The sequence below is a fragment of the Penicillium manginii genome (genome assembly GCF_028828005.1).
Source record: "Penicillium manginii strain IBT 31320 chromosome Unknown utg000004l:1.0-7231830.0:1.0-7236170.0, whole genome shotgun sequence".
Taxonomy (NCBI): Eukaryota; Fungi; Ascomycota; class Eurotiomycetes; order Eurotiales; family Aspergillaceae; genus Penicillium; species Penicillium manginii.
In genome coordinates this window covers 6,506,763-6,524,806 of record NW_026643105.1, presented here as the reverse complement: position 1 = coordinate 6,524,806, position 18,044 = coordinate 6,506,763, and the positions used below count along the sequence as shown (strand labels likewise).

At 51.6% G+C, this 18,044-nt stretch overlaps 7 protein-coding genes across 7 annotated transcripts; 6 read left to right on the top strand and 1 right to left on the bottom strand.

The window, feature by feature from the left end:
* Window positions 1–540: 540 nt before the first annotated feature.
* On the top strand, window positions 541–1,660 carry N7533_006140 (isocitrate lyase/PEP mutase family protein; the record flags this gene model as incomplete). The annotated part of the gene is made up of 3 exons (XM_057102790.1): window positions 541–1,024; window positions 1,083–1,564; window positions 1,628–1,660. 3 exons carry the CDS (start codon window positions 541–543, stop codon window positions 1,658–1,660), a joined length of 999 nt encoding a protein of 332 aa, XP_056962420.1.
* A 308-nt stretch (window positions 1,661–1,968) lies between these two features.
* Window positions 1,969–3,312, top strand: N7533_006139 (LLM class flavin-dependent oxidoreductase; the record flags this gene model as incomplete). The annotated part of the gene is made up of 1 exon (XM_057102789.1): window positions 1,969–3,312. The coding sequence occupies one exon, from the start codon at window positions 1,969–1,971 to the stop codon at window positions 3,310–3,312; it is 1,344 nt and encodes a 447-aa protein (XP_056962419.1).
* Window positions 3,313–3,857: 545 nt separating this feature from the next.
* N7533_006138 (GNAT family N-acetyltransferase) lies at window positions 3,858–4,370 on the top strand (the record flags this gene model as incomplete). The annotated part of the gene is made up of 1 exon (XM_057102788.1): window positions 3,858–4,370. One exon carries the CDS (start codon window positions 3,858–3,860, stop codon window positions 4,368–4,370), a length of 513 nt encoding a protein of 170 aa, XP_056962418.1.
* Window positions 4,371–7,080: 2,710 nt separating this feature from the next.
* N7533_006137 (PT repeat family protein) lies at window positions 7,081–11,504 on the top strand (the record flags this gene model as incomplete). The annotated part of the gene is made up of 2 exons (XM_057102787.1): window positions 7,081–7,105; window positions 7,180–11,504. The coding sequence occupies 2 exons, from the start codon at window positions 7,081–7,083 to the stop codon at window positions 11,502–11,504; spliced, it is 4,350 nt and encodes a 1,449-aa protein (XP_056962417.1).
* A 1,398-nt stretch (window positions 11,505–12,902) lies between these two features.
* On the top strand, window positions 12,903–14,444 carry N7533_006136 (uncharacterized protein; the record flags this gene model as incomplete). Its single annotated transcript, XM_057102786.1, has 1 exon — window positions 12,903–14,444. The coding sequence occupies one exon, from the start codon at window positions 12,903–12,905 to the stop codon at window positions 14,442–14,444; it is 1,542 nt and encodes a 513-aa protein (XP_056962416.1).
* Window positions 14,445–14,594: 150 nt separating this feature from the next.
* N7533_006135 (uncharacterized protein) lies at window positions 14,595–15,323 on the top strand (the record flags this gene model as incomplete). Its single annotated transcript, XM_057102785.1, has 1 exon — window positions 14,595–15,323. The coding sequence occupies one exon, from the start codon at window positions 14,595–14,597 to the stop codon at window positions 15,321–15,323; it is 729 nt and encodes a 242-aa protein (XP_056962415.1).
* A 444-nt stretch (window positions 15,324–15,767) lies between these two features.
* On the bottom strand, window positions 15,768–17,849 carry N7533_006134 (nuclear export protein Noc3; the record flags this gene model as incomplete). The annotated part of the gene is made up of 1 exon (XM_057102784.1): window positions 15,768–17,849. The coding sequence occupies one exon, from the start codon at window positions 17,847–17,849 to the stop codon at window positions 15,768–15,770; it is 2,082 nt and encodes a 693-aa protein (XP_056962414.1).
* Between the last annotated feature and the right edge of the window lie 195 nt (window positions 17,850–18,044).

Genomic DNA, 18,044 nt, shown 5'->3' with positions numbered 1-18,044 from the left:
AACACTGTCGTATGTATGCAGTGTTCAAGCATAAAATATCAACAAAGCTGGCGTCCACAAATTAGGGCGAGAATATCGAAAGTTTGAGGGGGAAATTCTTGGAAGGATAAATACTTAAACAACAAGGAGAAGGTTTCGGACAAAGGGAGGAGTCGAATGGAACTCGACAAAACTCCGTAGAAATCAAAGTCCGGGGACCCCATGGGGTTCTGGATCCTATGTGCTCAAGGAAATGCCGAGCCCCGCTCTAGAAAACGCCGTTTAATTCCATTACGACACTTTTAATTGGATAGGACACTAGAATATAGTTATGGCTATACCTATAGCGTCTATAGTGGCGAGGAGAAGGCAGAGGGGCAACCATCCGCCGCGGATATTCACAACTATCCGCGCCTGAAACATCCGCGATATTTGATCATCATGTAGCCATAGCTACCTTGTCGGCCGATATCGCTCTCGCATGGGCATTTTAAAAGGCCGTAAAGCTGCTGCAATAGCTCCTTTCGCCATCACCCAAGCTTCTCATCTCAGTCTCCAACAATGTCTGCCAGCAACGTTCCGTACCCCTTCCAGTTCGAAAGTGCATCGACCGCCGGGCCCCAAGATGGCACGACTACCGACGTCACTATCAGTGTTAAGAACACCCGTGGAAGGATTCCATCCATTCAGGCCTCGCGACTCCGCACAATGATGATTGAGGCCCGCAACGATCCCACCAAGATCCTCGCCCACGCTTGCACATACGACGGCCTCTCTTCTCGCCTGGTCGAGGAAGCAGGCTTCCCGATGGTTTTTCTCGCAGGATATGCAGTCGCCAGCTCATATGGTCTGCCGGATACCGGGTATATTGCCATGGCCGAAATGTGCGACAAGATCCAAGAGTCTTTCCGCCAGGTCTCGGTGCCGATCATGGCGGACGGCGATACCGGGTATGGAAGCCCGATGAATGTCAAGCGAACTGTTGAGAGCTTCGCGGCTGCTGGAGCCGCGGGAGTTATGATTGAAGATCAACAGTGGCCAAAGCGTATGTGTTTCTGCCTCCCTACCCTAGGCATAAGTGCTAACTGCCTGGTATCTGCTAGGTTGCGGTCACACCAAGGGCAAGAATGTCGTCTCTCGCGAAGAGGCTTATGCTCGGATCCAAGCTGCCTGTGACGCTCGCAATGAAGGGCGAGATGTTTTTATTCTCGCCCGTACAGATGCTTTGATGCACGGCTGGGACGAAGCTATGACTCGGGCAAAAGAATTCATGCGAATCGGGGTTGATGCGATCTTCATTGAGGCCTTGCCGGATCGCGATGCGATGAAGCGTTGTGCAGATGAACTGGATATTCCTGTATTTGCCAATATCATTGAGGGAGGAAAGACGGAGAATCTTTCGGCGAAAGAGCTTGCTGAGCTGGGATATAGTGCTGTTGCGTACCCTTGGACCTTGGTTGCCGCTCATCTTAAGAGCGTACGGGAAGCCCTGGATGGATTGAAGAAGTCTATGATAACTGGGGCTCCTCCCATGATATTGTCATACGATCAGGTCTGTGAGGGTGTGGGATTCAACAAATACTGGGTGAGTTTCCACCTTTTCTGAAGAATTGCTGATGTATACTGACCCGTGAACGTTGGAATATAGGCCCAGGAGGAGAAGTATAAGTACAACACATAACTAGAGATGCGCTACTACTAGTATTAGACATTTAGGTTGGAGATAACCAAAGAATTAAATTGATAACAATTATTATATCTCATTGTCTTCAATATCCTCGGTAATGTAGTGAGGTGTTGTTCATGTTCCCCTCTTGCGCAAGCGTGGTGCTACGAGCACGCCATAACCTCATCATCCGAGAATCCGACGATTATAAATCCGATTAGATATCGACTGGCATTTATTGAAGGTATTTAAGTTTTGATGAGTCGACTCGGAAACTATACTTTCTAAATAATCACCATCAAGACTTTCAACCTCTCCCAGTTATGGCAGACCCTCAGCCCGACCGACAGCTCCATCTAACGGCCTTTATGCGGCCGGTGTCCTTGCACACTGGTGCCTGGCGCTACCCTGGCTCGTACCCCGATGCCAATTTCAACTTTAAACATATCGCCGCCTTCGCACAGAAGCTAGAAGCCGCCAAGTTCGACGCCTTTTTCATGGCGGATCATCTGGCCGTTTTGAACATGCCCGTTGAGGCCCTCAAGCGTAGCCATACAGTTACATCCTTTGAGCCATTCACTTTGCTCTCTGCTCTTTCGTCAGTGACAGAGAAGATAGGTCTTGCTGCCACCGCGAGTACGACCTATGATGAGCCGTACCATGTTGCCAGGCGATTTGCTAGCCTCGACCATTTAAGCGAAGGCCGAGCAGCCTGGAACATCGTGACAACCGGCAACCCCGAGTCGAGCCATAATTTTGGATTCGATGAGCATATGGCTCATAGCGATCGGTATAAGCGGGCGCGAGAGTTCTACGATGTGGTGACGGGGTTGTGGGATAGTTTCGCCGACGACGCTTTTATTCGGAATGTGGAGACTGGTGAATATTTCGACCCGGAGAAATTGCACATACTCAATCATGCTGGCGATGAGTTCAAAGTGCGTGGTCCGCTTAATATTGCACGCCCTCCGCAGGGATGGCCTGTGATTGTCCAAGCTGGACAGAGTGAGCCAGGTCGACAGTTGGCAGCAGAGACGGCCGAGGTCGTCTTCTGTAGTCCCAAGGACATTGAGGCTGCAAAGGCACTTTACGCAGATATAAAAGGACGAGTGGAGAAGGCTGGTCGCAAGAGAGATAGCTTGAAGCTTCTCCCGGCCGCTTTGATCATTGTTGGGGAGAATAAGCAGGATGCACAGGAGAAGAGGCTGAAGTTGGACAGCCTGGTGCATTATGACAGTGCAATCGCATCTCTATCTATTTTCCTGGGGGTGGATGTCAGCAAGCTCGATCCTGACGGACCCTTACCAGCAGATCTACCGGAGACAAATGCGAGTAAGACGGCACGAGAGTCAGTCGAAAAACTGGCCAAGACGGAGGGTTTAACCATCCGCCAACTTGCTCAACGTCAAGGAGGATACTCTGGCCTGGCCTTCCTTGGGTCTCCAAGTGAAATTGCAGATGAACTCGAAATTTGGCTGCGTGAAGAGGCCTCAGATGGATTCACCTGCGTGTTTCCTTTCTTGCCGCAAGGTCTGGACGAGGTAACAGAGAAATTGATTCCAGAGCTGCAACGCCGAGGCCTGTTCCGCAAGGACTATACTGGCTCAACACTGCGTGATCACTTTGGTCTAGCAAGGCCCGAGAATAAGTTTTTTAGCCAAGCATAATCTCTTCTTTCAGTTGATTGTGTCCGAAAGTTGAATATGACGTCCATATTATCTATATTACCGTATCTGTTCTCCCAAATATTGAAAATTTGGCATAATCTATATGACAGATGATAAAACCGAAGTATCCACAGTCCTACAGACAGACCACCAACAATCGTCGCCAAAGTAAACGGTCGACCAAAACATTCCCGATGGGATCGGTCTATTTTCAGATCGCCGGTCATCGGACCAATCACAGGCCAGCTCGACCGGCCGCATTGGCCGCCCTGGGAATGACATGGAAAGGTCTAGATAGAATTCTACTAGTATATCTTTCTTCTTGACGCGACGCATTTTTACTCTGTTCGTATACAGACAGCCATTGAGTCACCTAATCTACTATTTTCCTATGGATTTCATCTACACTACCTGAAATCCACTCGCACGCCCCTGCATCTGACCATCTCCTACGTCTTACTAGGGACATACCTACTCACGTTCCGCGCATTTCAATTCCCCCGACAGCCCAAGGTAAACCATTCATCCTCATCACAGCCGCAAGAATGGGAAGCACTGCCAGTGCCGATTCACCCTTCACCATCCGCACCCACCGCCCCGGCGACATCGGATGGATAATCCACCGACACGGACTTCTCTACCACGAAGAATACAACTGGGACGAACGATTCGAGTCACTAGTCGCCAAGATTGCTACCGAATTCATTGACAATTATGACAATGTCCGCGAGCGTTGCTGGATCGCCGAAAAAGAAGGCAAAACGCTTGGCTGCATTATGCTAGTGAAAGATCGATCATCAGACAGAAATGCGGCGAAGCTTCGCCTGTTGCTTGTTGAACCGAGTGCTCGGGGCTTGGGGGTTGGGAAAGCACTCGTGCGGCAATGTACGGATTTTGCGAGAGAGGCTGGGTATGCTCGGATTGTGTTGTGGACTCAGAGTATCTTAACCGGGGCGAGGAAGATATATGCGAATGAGGGGTATAAGCTCATAAAATCGGAGGAGAATGAAACTTGTGGGCCGAAGTTGAGGGGGGAACTTTGGGAGATGGAGCTGTAATGAGGAGGGCGGGTGGTTATGAGATGGCATATGAATAGAATTAGAGAATACCCCTGACAACACGATGCGGGTTAGCCACCAGTGAATCTCAATGCATACAGAATTTCTCAGAGGACGCGACGATCATGGTGACTTGCAATTTCCTGGGTGGAGAAATATGAGAAATCTGAACGGCAACTAATGCGGCCAGGAGCTTCGGCTCCCCGCATTCAACCCCACAGTTTGTCTCAGAATCAAGCTTGCTTGGTATCAATGATGATGTATCCTTGCTGCAGATCATAAGCTTTGGAACCCGTCAGTGCTATTGGTTGATAAACTCGAGCAGGATGTACTCTACTAGCTTTCTTCGACCTATTTTAACTTTCACTGCTAGGAGAAATAGTTAAAATGTGGCATGCAATGCTGAGGGGACAGTCTTACAAGACTCTCTAGTGATTATCCGTTCAAGCCAAGCCTCCAGACAGAATCGCGATGTTTTGAATCCAACTCAGAGTTCATTCGAGTTTAATTTGTTCTTCAACTTGGGGCGGTACTGAGAACTTGAATGATGAGCATGGGCGTGTATTCATCTACCTCAATTTTGAGATAGTTATATCAGCAGATCGCTACTTTGGACTTCCATATAAAAACACGGATTTATCAATTTAATCAAGAATTAGAAAATTTAGAGTGAGACTTCTACCATCGATAGTATGGAATACAATTGTTTGTAGAGCACCGTTTTGGGAAGCATCTTGATGTGGGGTGGGTCTTTGATCCACGATACTTTTTAAGAGATCGACATCGTGATGTACACGCGGAGAATGTTAGTGACATACTTATGTGAGCTTCTTTTCGAGAGGCCATCTGGGGTAACTATATTAAAAGTGCCTTATAGAGGAGGTCATGGTTTCTATTGTAGAATTCTGTAGTGTCGGATCCGTTGATTGAACGGAATATGCATACCCTAGGGTACTCTCATTGCGTTAAGCCAAACTGGTCGCCAAGTAACGCTAGCTCTCAGCACACAAGCTTAGGGTGAGTATATGTGCATATTGATGCGCTGATTGTAAGATCTCATCACACCACGTAATAATCCGTACTCCGTACGGAGTATGCAAGCCCCAAAATGACAAAAACCGACCTTCGTTCTTTGAGGCAATCGAAGGATCAAGCTACTGCGGGAGGTCGGCTTAGCGTCAAAACGGAGTCGTTGATCGGCGTCTCGGCGAGGTGTGATGTTCTCTGAGTCCTTCCCGTTGCAGTATATCAAAATTATCGGCCAAGAAAGGGCACCCAAGATGGGTAAATATATGGTCTGTGCTACGAATGGGAATTGCGACTATCTGGGGGAATGACGAGCAGAATTTGGGCGTCCAAGTACAGCACGCAATGGAATCGAGGGAGAGGACCCGGTGTCCACCGGGGGGCATGAATGACCGACAGCGAACTGCAAATCTTGACAAAGTAGGGAGAAGCTACTCTGTATACGGAATACTCCGTAGTAAACAAAGACTCTTTTGGCTTGGATCATATCTCGGGGTACCTTAGGGTTCCCCTGTTTGGCATAGTTGAACCTTGGGAGGGAGCTTGGGCCTGTCGTCAAAGTTTTTCATGTTGACCGCTCTCTTGAGGTTTACGAAGTATGGAGTGCGGAATACTCGGGAGTCTCCTCGTAGATCGCATTGAGTCATCGTATTCGACTGGATTCTGCAAATTTCTGCACTTCATTTCGGAAAGCGCAGGAAGGCCCCAGTGTCATGCCATGCCCTGCTATACCCTGCCATGCCGACGGTTCCATGGGTGGACCGTGGATAATGGGGCAAGCCCTAACTGCATCACATCATGGTTCGATTGATATCTATACTCCCAAAACTATTGTATAATTACCCTTACTTCGTAGAACTCCATACATCTCTGTATATCTCCAGACATGCCGAGATAATGAGATTGTGGTGGTATGCAGTTCGCTGCGCGGCCGATCATGAGTCAAATGACAGGTGGAGCGGTGCACTTTTGCGCTAGATCTCCCTATTGGCCACCATCTCTGATAGTGGTGTAGTCGATCCACTTTTTTTTTTTTGTTTTCCTGTGAGTACCTTGTCTCCAAAGATAGGATTGGAAGGGTTGGATGGGGGGGGCATACGGAGTACGGAATAGATAAAATCTATCAATATCAACCGGGACGGACGACGTGTATGGAGTACCTGTACAACATTATCTCGTCACACTTCCCCTCCCAATTCCCACTTCCATTCTCCATGATTAATGCGAGGGACCAACCTCGGCAGCTCACCGCATGTTGGCAGTGGAGATCGGCCCAAGCTAACGGCCCATGACCAGACTAGCGACTCCAACAGCACTTGGGCTCACGGCCATTGGGCGTCAATGGACCCCCTCCACGACCATTGGAGCATAGCACGAGCTGGTCACTGTGACAACCTGGTGGAGAGCTGCAATCATATGCGCCTGGTGTTGTACAGTCGAGTTGGGCATCTGAGTTTTTTTTTTAATTTTTTTTTTATGCGTGCGCTGCCTCTTTGTCCCAGCTCTCTCCTCTTGATTTCCCTCAACTCATCTTTAATCACAAATCTTCCTACCATAATACCCTCTCCCACCGCTCTGTGAGCCCTGTACAGTTGGTCCTGCGTTAGTGTATTTTGCTGGTCAAATTGCAAATCTTGCTCTTTTCCCTCCCCGCTTTCACGAACGTTACGAACTTGAGAACAATATGGCGACCGCTGCCATTCAGAACGGTAAGAACCATCTCTGGCATTCATATGCCTCAAATATTGCCTAGGATTTTACTGACTCACTTACTCTTTCTCAGTCTCCGACGAGACCCTCCCCAAAGACCCCGTCGTGGTCGAGCCAATCCAGTCTACACCCACGCCAATCGTCGTCGACAAAAAGGCCGCCACAAATGGCGACGATGAAGCTCTGGAGGACGGCAAGGACTCCGAGGAGGCCACTATGACTGCCACTCAAAGAAAAAAGGCCAAGAAGAATGCCAAAAAGAAGGAGAAGAAGAAGCAACAAAGCGTCTCCGGCATTCCCAATGAAGAGAAGCCCGAGCAACCCACCGAGTCAGACGCTACTCCTGCTGAGTCCCCGGTGGCCACAGAAACACCCGCTTCAGATATCGTTGAAGGATCTCATCCTGAGCAGACTACCACAGAGTCAGAATCGGTGAAGGAGGAATCCACACCGGCCGAAGCTCCCCAAGAGGCTGCCGAAGCTCCCTCAGAAGAGATCGTGAAAACAGAGTCCGCAGAGCCAACTGTGCAAGAACCCGAGACTGCCGAATCCACCACAGAAGAATCGAAGCCGGTTGAGCCGGCTTCGGAGCCTGTGAAGGAGGAAGCCGCCGCGCCTGCCGTTGAGACCGAATCTGCCGCCGAAGCCGCTGTCGAGCCCACTCAAACATCCCAGCCCAAATCGACCCCGGAAGTTGCCCAAGAGGCTGTCGCCGTCGAAGAGCCTGTGAAGGAGGAGACTCCTGAAACCGTGGAGGCCCCCAAGGATGTTGTTGAGGAGAAGACCGAGGCTGAGGTGAAGGATACTCCCGTCGAAGCTACCTCTGCACCTGTGGAGGAATCGACCCCCGCCCCTGCTGATGAGAAGGCCAAGGAGGTTGAGGTCGAAGAGCCTGCTCAGGTCGAGGCTGAGAAGGAGACACCTGTTGAAGCCGCCACTGAGGTTGTCACCGAGGAGACTCCTGCTCAAGAGGTTGTTGAGGAGGCCGCTGAGCCTGTCGCTACCGAAGAGCCTGTCGTCGAACAACCAATCGAAGAGTCCAAGGTTGAAGAGCCCGTTCTAGTTGAGACTGAGAAGGAGACTCCCGCCGAAACCGCCGATAAGCCCGCCGAGACTACTGCCGCCGCTACCGCTACCGAAGAAGCTCCTGTTGAACAGTCTGTTGAGGAATCTAAGACCGAGGAGCCTACTGAGACCTCTGCTACTGAAACCGCCATCGAACAACCAGTCGAGGAACCTAAGACCGAAGAGCCTGCCCGGACTGAGGCCGAGAAGGAAATCCCTGCCGAAGCCACCCCTGAGGTGATTACCGAGGAGCCTACGACCGAAGCTGCGACTGAAACTACCACTGAGCCTATTACCGACGGTAAGACTCCCGTTGAAGAAGCTAAGGTCGAAGAGCCCGTCGTCGAAGAGCCCGCCAAGGAGGCTTCGGTTGAAGAGCCTGTCCTCGAAGAGCCCAAGGTTGAGGAGCCTGTTCAGGAGACCACCACTGCCCCCAAGATTGAATCGACCAATGCCGATGTCGAGACCGCAGAGGCTACTAAGGAGGTGACTCCCGAGCATCCTGCTGAGACCAAGGCCGAGGAGACCCCGGTTGAAGAGATCAAGACTCAGGATGCTCCTGCTGCCATCGAAGAGCCTATTGTCGAGAAGGCCGTTGAGGAGCCCGTCACCGAGGCCCCAGTGGAAGAAGCACCGGTTGAGGAAGCCAAGGAGGTTGCTTCTGAGGCTCCTGTTGAACCCATTAACGAGACTCCTGCTGAGACCCAGCAAGAGGCCGTTGAGGAGCAAGAGATTGCCGAGCCTGTTGCCGCTGCGGAGCCTGTCGTTGAAGCTCCCACTGTAAAGGCCACCACGACTGAAGAAGAGCCAGTTTCTGAGAAGGCCATTGAGGAGCCAACCGCCGAGGCTCCAGTAGAGGAAACCCTTGCTGAAGAAACCAAGGAGGTTACCGCTGAGGCCCCTGTTGAGGCCAAGGAAGAGACTATCGAGGAGCCTGTGGCCGAGAAGGAGGAAGCCCCTATCTCTGTTGAGGCTGTCACTGCCGATGCCCCGGCTACCGAGCAGCAAAAGGTTGCTGAGCCCGTCGTCGAAGCTCCTGTTACTGAGGAAGCTCCCATCACCGAGGCTACATCCGCTGTTGAGGAGACCCCCGTTGCCGTCGATACTTCTGTTGTCGAAGCCCCTATCGCCGAGGAAGCTCCCATCACCGAAGCTACACCCGCTGTTGAGGAGACACCCGTTGCTATCGAGGCTCCGGTTGTCGAGGCTCCTGTTGCTGAGGAAGCTCCCGTTGTCGAAGCTCCCGTTGCTGAGGAAGCTCCTGTCGCCAAGGAAGCTCCTATCGCTGAGGAGACTCCTGTTGTCGAGGCTCCCGTTGCTGAGGAAGCTCCCGTTGTCGAGGCTCCTGTTGTCGAGGCTCCTGTTGTCGAGGCTCCTGTTGTCGAGGCTCCCGTTGTCGAGGCTCCTGTTGTCGAGGCTCCGGTTGTCGAAGCTCCCGTTGCTGAGGAAGCTCCTGTCGCCAAGGAAGCTCCTATCGCTGAGGAGACTCCTGTTGTCGAGGCTCCCGTTGCTGAGGAAGCTCCCGTTGTCGAAGCTCCCGTTGCTGAGGAGGTTCCCGCTGTCGAGGCTCCCGTTGCTGAGGAAGCTCCCGTTGTCGAGGCTCCGGTTGTCGAGACTCCTGTTGTCGAGGCTCCCGTTGCTGAGGAGGTTCCCGCTGTCGAGGCTCCCGTTGCTGAGGAAGCTCCCGTTGCTGAGGAAGCTCCCGTTGTCGAGGCTCCGGTTGTCGAGACTCCTGTTGTCGAGGCTCCCGTTGTCGAGGCTCCCGTTGTCGAGGCTCCCGTTGTCGAGGCTCCTGTTGTCGAGGCTCCTGTTGCTGAGGAAGCTCCCGTTGTCGAAGCTCCCGTTGCTGAGGAGGCTCCCGCTGTCGAGGCTCCCGTTGCCGAGGAAGCTCCTGTCGCCAAGGAAGCTCCTATCGCTGAGGAGACTCCTGTTGTCGACGAGGCTGCTGCTACAGAGGAGCATATTGTGGAACCTGTTGTCGAGGCAGCTCCTATCACTGAAGCTGCACCCGCCGTGGAGGAAACCCCAATTGTTGAAGAGCCTACTATCGAAGAGCCTGTTGCTGAGACTATTCCTGCCGTCGAAGAGACCGTTGCCGCGGAGGAGCTGGTTGCCGAAGCCGCCAAGGAAGAACCTATTGTTGCGGCTGCGGCTGCCGAGGAGACTTCTGATATCGACGATCCTTTTACCTCTGAAAAGGATATCGCTGAGCCTGCTTCTGAGCCTGCTGTTGAAAAGCCAGTCCAGGAGGAAGAGCCTGTTATCGAGGCTTCTAAGGAGGTTGTTGAGGAATCCCCCGCAGCCGAGGTTTCCACCCCTGCTGAGAAAAAGATCGAGGAGCCTGCCAAGGCTCTTGACGAGACCTCTCTCGCCAAGGAGGAGCCCCAGGTCGAGACTAAGGCTGAAGAGACTCCCGCTGAGGCCCACGTGGAGGAGACTCCTGCTGTCGAAGAGACTCCTGTTGTCGAAGAGACTCCCGTTGTCGAAGAGACTCCCGTTGTCGAAGAGACTCCCGTTGTTGAAGAGACTCCCGTTGTTGAAGAGACTCCCGTTGTTGAAGAGACTCCCGTTGTTGAAGAGACCCCTGCTGTTGAAGAGACTCCTGCTGTCGAAGAGACTCCTGCTGTTGAAGAGACTCCTGCTGTTGAAGAGACTCCCGTTGTCGAAGAGACTCCCGTTGTTGAAGAGACCCCTGCTGTCGAAGAGACTCCTGTTGTCGAAGAGACTGTAGAGACCCCCGACGAGACCAAGGACAGCACGGTCACCCCCGAGATTTTGGCAGCCGGAGCTGCGGCGGCGGCGGCCGGTGTTGCTGCCGTTGGTGTCGCCTCGACTCTGCATAAATCCGACGCTACTCCCACCGAGGCTGAGCACCAGGATTCGGCCGATAAGAATGAGCCCGTCGACAACAAGACCGATACCAGTAAGCTGTCGCCGTTCAATTTTGCGCAAAATGCGTCCGTACCATCCTTCGATGCTGATCCGGCTCTCGCAGCCCTTGCTGGTGACCGTGAAGCCCTTCTCCACAAGCTTCAACAGCCATCCACCGACCAGCTGACCGCCACCATCGCCGAGCAATCGTCCAACGACAAGAAGGCCACCGTCGAGACCGAAGCGGAGCCCACTGAGCCGAGCAAGCTGACCCCCGAGTCTGCAGCCAACAATGCGAATGAGGAAGAGGCTCGTCCAGTGAGCCAGAACCGGTCAGTGACAGCTGTTTCTCTGAATGGAGGAGGTGACAACTGGCTCAAGGCGTTCCTGCGCACGGTGTTTGTTGGCTTCTTCGGCACAATCTTTTCGCCTTTCCGCCGTCGTGGAAAGGACCACAAGTAAAGATTTGTGTCGAAGTTCTCATCCCATTCATCTTTCCTTTGATGCTGCAAATAAGTCACAGATTGATCGGGTCTACTAGAGATCAGAGATGGAATATGTCTACCGTCTGAATTGCAGATACTGACATTGATTGATCTCAGGACCCCAAATGCCTTGTTTTGGTTTACTATTGCTGTGACTCCCATTGTGGCGATACTTTGGCGCTATATGCCCTAAGTGTCTTTGGATTCAATTCTCCTGTTCGAGGGAGATGAATTGGGCGAGTGAAAAGTTGTCAAGGTTGTTTTTCTCTCCGCTTTCGATTCCCCTGTATTGATTACGATTTTCCTTTTATCTGTTCTCGTTGTTTTCTGCTGTTTTTGTCTTGTTTTTCTGCTGCTTTTGTGTGATGAATTTCTTTTGTCTCTCCTCCTTAACATGCTTGGCCTATCTCAAGGACGATGAAAGTCGAGATGGGAGCTGGTATTTGCTTGGGTGGATCTAATGAGGCCTTTTTATGAACTTAATGAATGGATATGAATCAGTTTAAAGTATACTTGACATGTTTACGTATTTATGTAGTTTGCTCAGCTCAGGCACTCTTCACTCGTGTTTGCTGCTGCTACTTGTTCTATACTGCCTTTAGCACTTCCCACCATTCACTGCGTGGCTTCCTTCCACCTCCACCTCCACACCTCCTCGCCCTCTGCTCATCTTCTTCGCTTCATTTCCGCTTTTCTCATCTCATACTCTCGAGCTTTTCCATTTCTTCCATACTGTGCCCCTTTGACCATTGAACCAGACCCCAAATGTGTGCTTTAATCGTCGTGGTGCCTGACAGCAGGCCTTCCATGCAAGGTCCACGCCAGGACCATAGCCCTTTATCCAGCTTTTCCTCCACTGAACCCACCTCTCCAGCTCTTAACCCCCCCTGCAAATTATCTGTCTGCTCCGAATATCGACCCCAGCAAAGGAAGGGCGGATGCCCCCATGAAAGGAAATGCGTTCGCACTCATGAAGGCGGCGCGAGACCTCCAGAAAAGCGAGCTTCCTTGCAGAAGCACTGGTAAGATCGCAGCCCAGTTTCTATTGAGCCCAAGTTACTGATTTGAGTTCTCGAAAAAGGTTCCACGAGTATGTCAGCAACCCCCGGCGATGATGGTCGTCCAAGTATGACCTGGAAGGTATCTGGCCTCGATTACGAAGAGGATCTCGCCCTGCCAATGCCAAAGCCACATCGTTCTCGGGGGGAATTCGCCCAAGGCAGAGGTCGTTCTCGCGGATTACCAGACGCCTCTGGAAAATCCGCCGTCTCTGAATGATTTCCCATCGCGTGACGTTTCTCCTTCGTACGAGTCATTCACGTCTACCACCCCCGAGAGCAAGAAAAGATCCAAATTCCAAATCCTCAAGTCTAAGATGAGCTTCAAGGATCTGAAAAAGGAACTTCCAAACGATGAGATATCCGATCCGATTCTTGTCCCGCCATTAAACGAGAACACCCAGCCTTGCCTTTGTCGCCCTCTCAACAGTGCTACCACCATGCCGCCAATCGCGTCTACTGCATCCTCAACGAAGGCCAGACCGACACTTAACCAGATAGCCCCCACTCGGAAAGTGAGTGTTTCTACCAAATCTACTTCTTCCGCCAATCCAAGCGCCAATCCAGGCCGGATCCCTCTGCCACCTTCATACACATATTCTTATGCACAGGGAGGCGTCCTGGCAAAGGCAAACTGTAGCCAGCGCCGAATTTCAGGCCAGAGACCTCTGAGCTACTCCTCAACTACAAGCAAGGAAGAAAATACAATCATGAATGCTAGCCTTCGAGCTGCAAGCCTGGATACCCATAAGAGTCACAAAGCTGATCCTTCTGTCGCACATCCAAGCCCTGAAGGCCCCATGGACTCCTCGAGCATACTCCCACATCTTGACCGGCCAAAATACCCAGTCACCGGAGAATCACACCCTCATCCCGATGATCTCCTGGAGGGAAACGGCAAAGTAAAATACATTCCGAAGACATGGTTGAATGGGCCTTGCCCGCTAACTCCTTCGCCACTCAATGGAAAAGACTCGGTCGACCCTACCAGCACAGTGAAACACTACCGAAGCAGTTCTATTCCTTCTCGCGTCCCGACACTCAAAGAGCGGTTCGAGAAAGGAGGGCTCTCAGAGGGGACCACCAATGGCCTAAGTCGTTCTATGGGACTGCAGGTTGATGAAATTGTCGAGATGGTCCGGTTAATCCAACGCCACGCAGATACTGGGATTGAGAGTATGACCAAAAAGCTGGAGGCACTTTCTACCTGGATCACTAATCAGCTCAACCATCATATCCAGACTATCACAGATCTGTCTCTGGCTAACTCAGATCTTTTCAATAAGCAGAGCCAACTCTCACGAGAGATGATGGGTTTACAGCTAGCCCTACGTCTTGAAATTGGCGGCATGGAGCGACACCTCAACGGCTTCGAGATGCAGCTAGTGGACGAGTTACAAGCTGAGTTCCGGGCGCTAGCGAAGTCGTACGAGGAACTGGACATCAAAACGGATGCTTTGCTTCAGGACTCTTCGAAAGATGACGCGAAACACTTCATAGAAGTCCAGCGCTTGAAAAATACTGAGATCGAAGCTGAGATTGCGTATCTCAAAGGTCATGCTCCGCATGATCCTGCATTGCTTCCCCCTCCCACTCTCCCTGTCATGCCAGTTATGACCATCTCGAGCACGCGCAGTATCGAGCCTCTGATCAGAAGGATTGAATCCACAGTCAAAATTGCCGAAAAGGATGCCAGGCTTAAGGACATCGCCACGAATGTAGGTGTTCTTGCAATCGCGGCCACGCATCCCCCTATGCTTCCACCCCCCTCGAGCTCCAATGAAAGCATCAACTTCTGGTGTCAAGAGACTGTCTCCGACAAATGTAGATGCGGGGGAGGCGAGGAACAGAAAACTTAGTGTGAGTGAAGACAAGCCTGCGGGTGACTTGCTACGCAGCACCTCCTTAACGAAGAAAGGATTTTTGAAGAATATCATCACCAGCTCTCCTGATCAGAAAGAAAGTGCACGTCAGAAGACGGGACATGGCATTGGTGAAGAACCCAAGAAATGGAGCATCTTCGGGTTCCGTCGCCGCCATGCTACTCCCAGCGGAAATACCCTCAACATTGTGATCAAAACACGCTCTCTGCCCCCCCCTCAATTCCCAGTGAAGAGCAAGCAAGATTGAACGACCAAAAGGAGAAAAGTAGCACTGGGTCGTCAACACCACCCCTCCCTTCTGTCCCAGTCCAATTTGCCCACGAAACTCCGAAGAAAGACAATATTTCCTGGAAACCTCTCCATCCAGCCTTGCGATCCGCTGAGCCTAGAAGATCAAGTTCACTCAAGAGGCCCAAAGCTGCACGACCACGACCACCGCCCGTCGATCTTTCATCACCTCTCCATCGTGGGCGAGGCCTACCGACTTCGTCTCCTCCAGCTAAACTGTACCCGACGGCCTCTTCTTCAGCTGGCGTCAGTACTCTTTCAACTACACACCATCAATCGCCGGAATATCCCTACTCTACTTTCAATGGTGGGCAAAGCTCATCAAGCTTGCCTCCCTTGGCTCAAGTGTGCCCACTCACGCCTACCACCTCTTCATCCGCGGACGGTGACCCTCTTCCAAGCTCGGACGCGGAACCAGCTTTGGTTTCTGTGTCTCAGACGGAGACTAAGACGAGAGAGAGCGATGATGATGTAGAGGAGCAGCCATTGCTTGCTGGTGATGACACTGGGACTGAATGGAGCTATGTTTCTAAGACGGAGACTCGAGGTCATGAAACGATGATTTGATTCTACACATACGCCCAGCCCGGCTCTTCTCTCACTGGACTGGGTTTCATGGGTAACAAAGAGTTACCAGGAGAGTGATGTTCGAAAATGGTTTGATATGATGCGGTTTGATAGGTGTTGATACATGTCATCTTCTGCAATAGTTATGGGTTTAGCTTGAAATATTGAAATGCCTCCAGGGCTTGCCTCTGGATCTACGAATGCCAAGAAAAGGATACACGTACCCTACCTTAAGGTAGAGCACAAGAGGTGGGAAGATAACGACAATGATCTAAATGACCAACAAATTTTTATGAGCTGTGCACTAGGCGTGAATATTCAATATTCTTAGTATTCTCATGTCAAAGCATCCAACGCTTTTCCAGTAAAAAAAAATAGTAACCACAAAATGCAATATGCCCCAGGATATTATTCACAAAGACGAAGATACAAGAAATGAACATTTTACTTCGACGCGCCGAGCATCTTCTCGATATCGATAGCCGCCTCTCGGACTTGCGGGCAGTAATGTTGGCGCAGCAATTCGCCCTCCCATACAGAACCGGCATATACATTCGTAGCCTCGACATCAGTTGCGTAGGGATTAAAAACACCATCGCCCTTGCGCTCATCGGAATGCCACAGCGAGGAAATCCGACGGGCGTTGTGCTTCGCGACCTGGTTCATCAGGGCCAAGGTGGCGATGGCGGATTTCTCGGGGAGTTGAAGCGCAGTAGTCATGAGACGTTTGGAGAAGGTGGCAAGTCTGACTGGAGGGGGCATGCCGTGGGCACGGGAGATCAAGGTGAAATGAAGGCAGCGGAGGAGTAGGACCATTGGAGTCTGGAAGTTAACCTTATTCCTTGAGCGGGCTTGAGTGAGTTGATTCTCATCGTCGGCATTATTGGGGTCGGCCAGGCGCAGCGAGGTGTTGGGATTGAACTCGACTTCGGAGTTTGTGGAGAGGGAGTAGAGGGAACGGTAGAGGTGTTGGACGAAGAAGCCAAGGTCCAGGTGAAGGGTTGAAGCGGCCTTGCTGGCGTCTTGGCCTTCCAGTAGGGCAAATGCGGTGATTGTGCATAGCAAGGCTTCACGGCGGGTATCGCGGGGTCGGGCGCCCTGGGCTTCGGTTTCGGTGTCTTCTTCGGCCTCCTCATTTTCATCTCCTTCTTCGGCCTTTTCGTCGCGCTCGGCATGGGCGATGAGGTCCTTCATTGCCTCCAACAGGTCTCCGAAGAAGTCCTGGTTAATAAGGTGGGCGTACTTGGCCAGACCCTCAAGGACAGGGCCCATGAGCTTGGGAATTCGTTGCTTCAGAATACGGAAGTAGACGCCAAAGACGAGCTTGAGGGTCTCTGCCTGGTTCTTGTCTCTGTCTTCGTGGGAGACAAGTGCGTCGGCTTGCTTCATATCCTTCTCCACAATCTTTTGCTCCTTCATCGTCTTGCGCAGCTTCTTAGTACGGAACTCCCGCACTTGCTTTTTCTTGCCAATGGGCTTTTCTTCCTCTCGTCTGTCTACACGATCACGCGAGGCCTTTTGTGAAAATTCTCCTAGCAAACGTAGGCTGAGGAAGGCATCCAAAACGGTCTCGTTGATCTCGAAGTCTCTAGCCTTCATCATCTTTGACAGTAACTTGACAGCTTCCAATGAGACTAGGCCGTCCTCGTCTTTTCTGAAAATACTCTCCAAGCTTTCGCGGCACTTGACAAAGTCTGCATCGATCTGTTTCCTAGCAAGTTTGTTCACAAGAATCTTGAGCAAGTCGGTACGGAAGTTGAAGTGGGGTACCGATTCGAGCATGGTGCAGGTGCAGTTGATGGCGAGGCTCTTCAGACTCGGATCGACGCGAACATTCTTGCCCGGCTTGGTCAGGGCACCGAGGGTTTGCACGTAATTCCGGTATCCATTTACCAGAGCCTGCTCGAAATCTCGGAGCTTGCGCACTTCCTTGGAAACCTTGCCGCCCATTTCCTCCTCACTGATGGGACGAATTCGATAACCGGGAATCACATCCTTGTAGATAGCAGCCTGCGATGCGAGGGCCAACTTCTTGACCGTGATTGGCGCATCGGGTCTCGCAGCCATGTCGGCCATGGTCTTGAACAGAGCTGTGTGTTCTTCAGGATCCTCGTTGATCAGGGTGGCCATGCGGGCGAGTTCTTCCTTGGCCTGCATGATTTGGACCTTGATCGGGATCTTGGGCTTCTTTTCTTCGACCTCCTCCTCACTCTCAGAAATATCATCGCCCTCATCGTCGGTTCCTAAGAAGCTGTCGGTTTCTTCGGCGGCATCGGCGTCGGCTTCGGCGTCGGAATCGGCAGTCTTGTTTTCTAACTCGCGAACAAAACCCTCGGAGGTCTTAATGGGCAATCGAGTGTTCTCATTCTTTTTCTTCTCCGACTTGCGCGGGCGACGTTCGTAGTCCTGCTCGACATCCCATTCGTCCTCGGAATCGCCGTGGGTGTTGGCCTTGGATTTTGAAGACTTGCCTCCGTCAACAGGAGGGCTCAACCGCCTCCTTTTCACAGTCGGACCGCGCGCCATTATGTCGTTTGAATGCAATTGCGAACGTTGTGACAACGAAGGGTCTGGGAGATTGTTTGGTGGGCGGTGGCTATTTTTTCGACTTTTCTGCCCACCCCATGCCCTCACCGCCCACCTATCGGGGTAGGTTCCTGATATTTTTTTATCGGCATCAACGTTGGTCCTGGAGACCATTTCGCACTCATCAATCTTCCA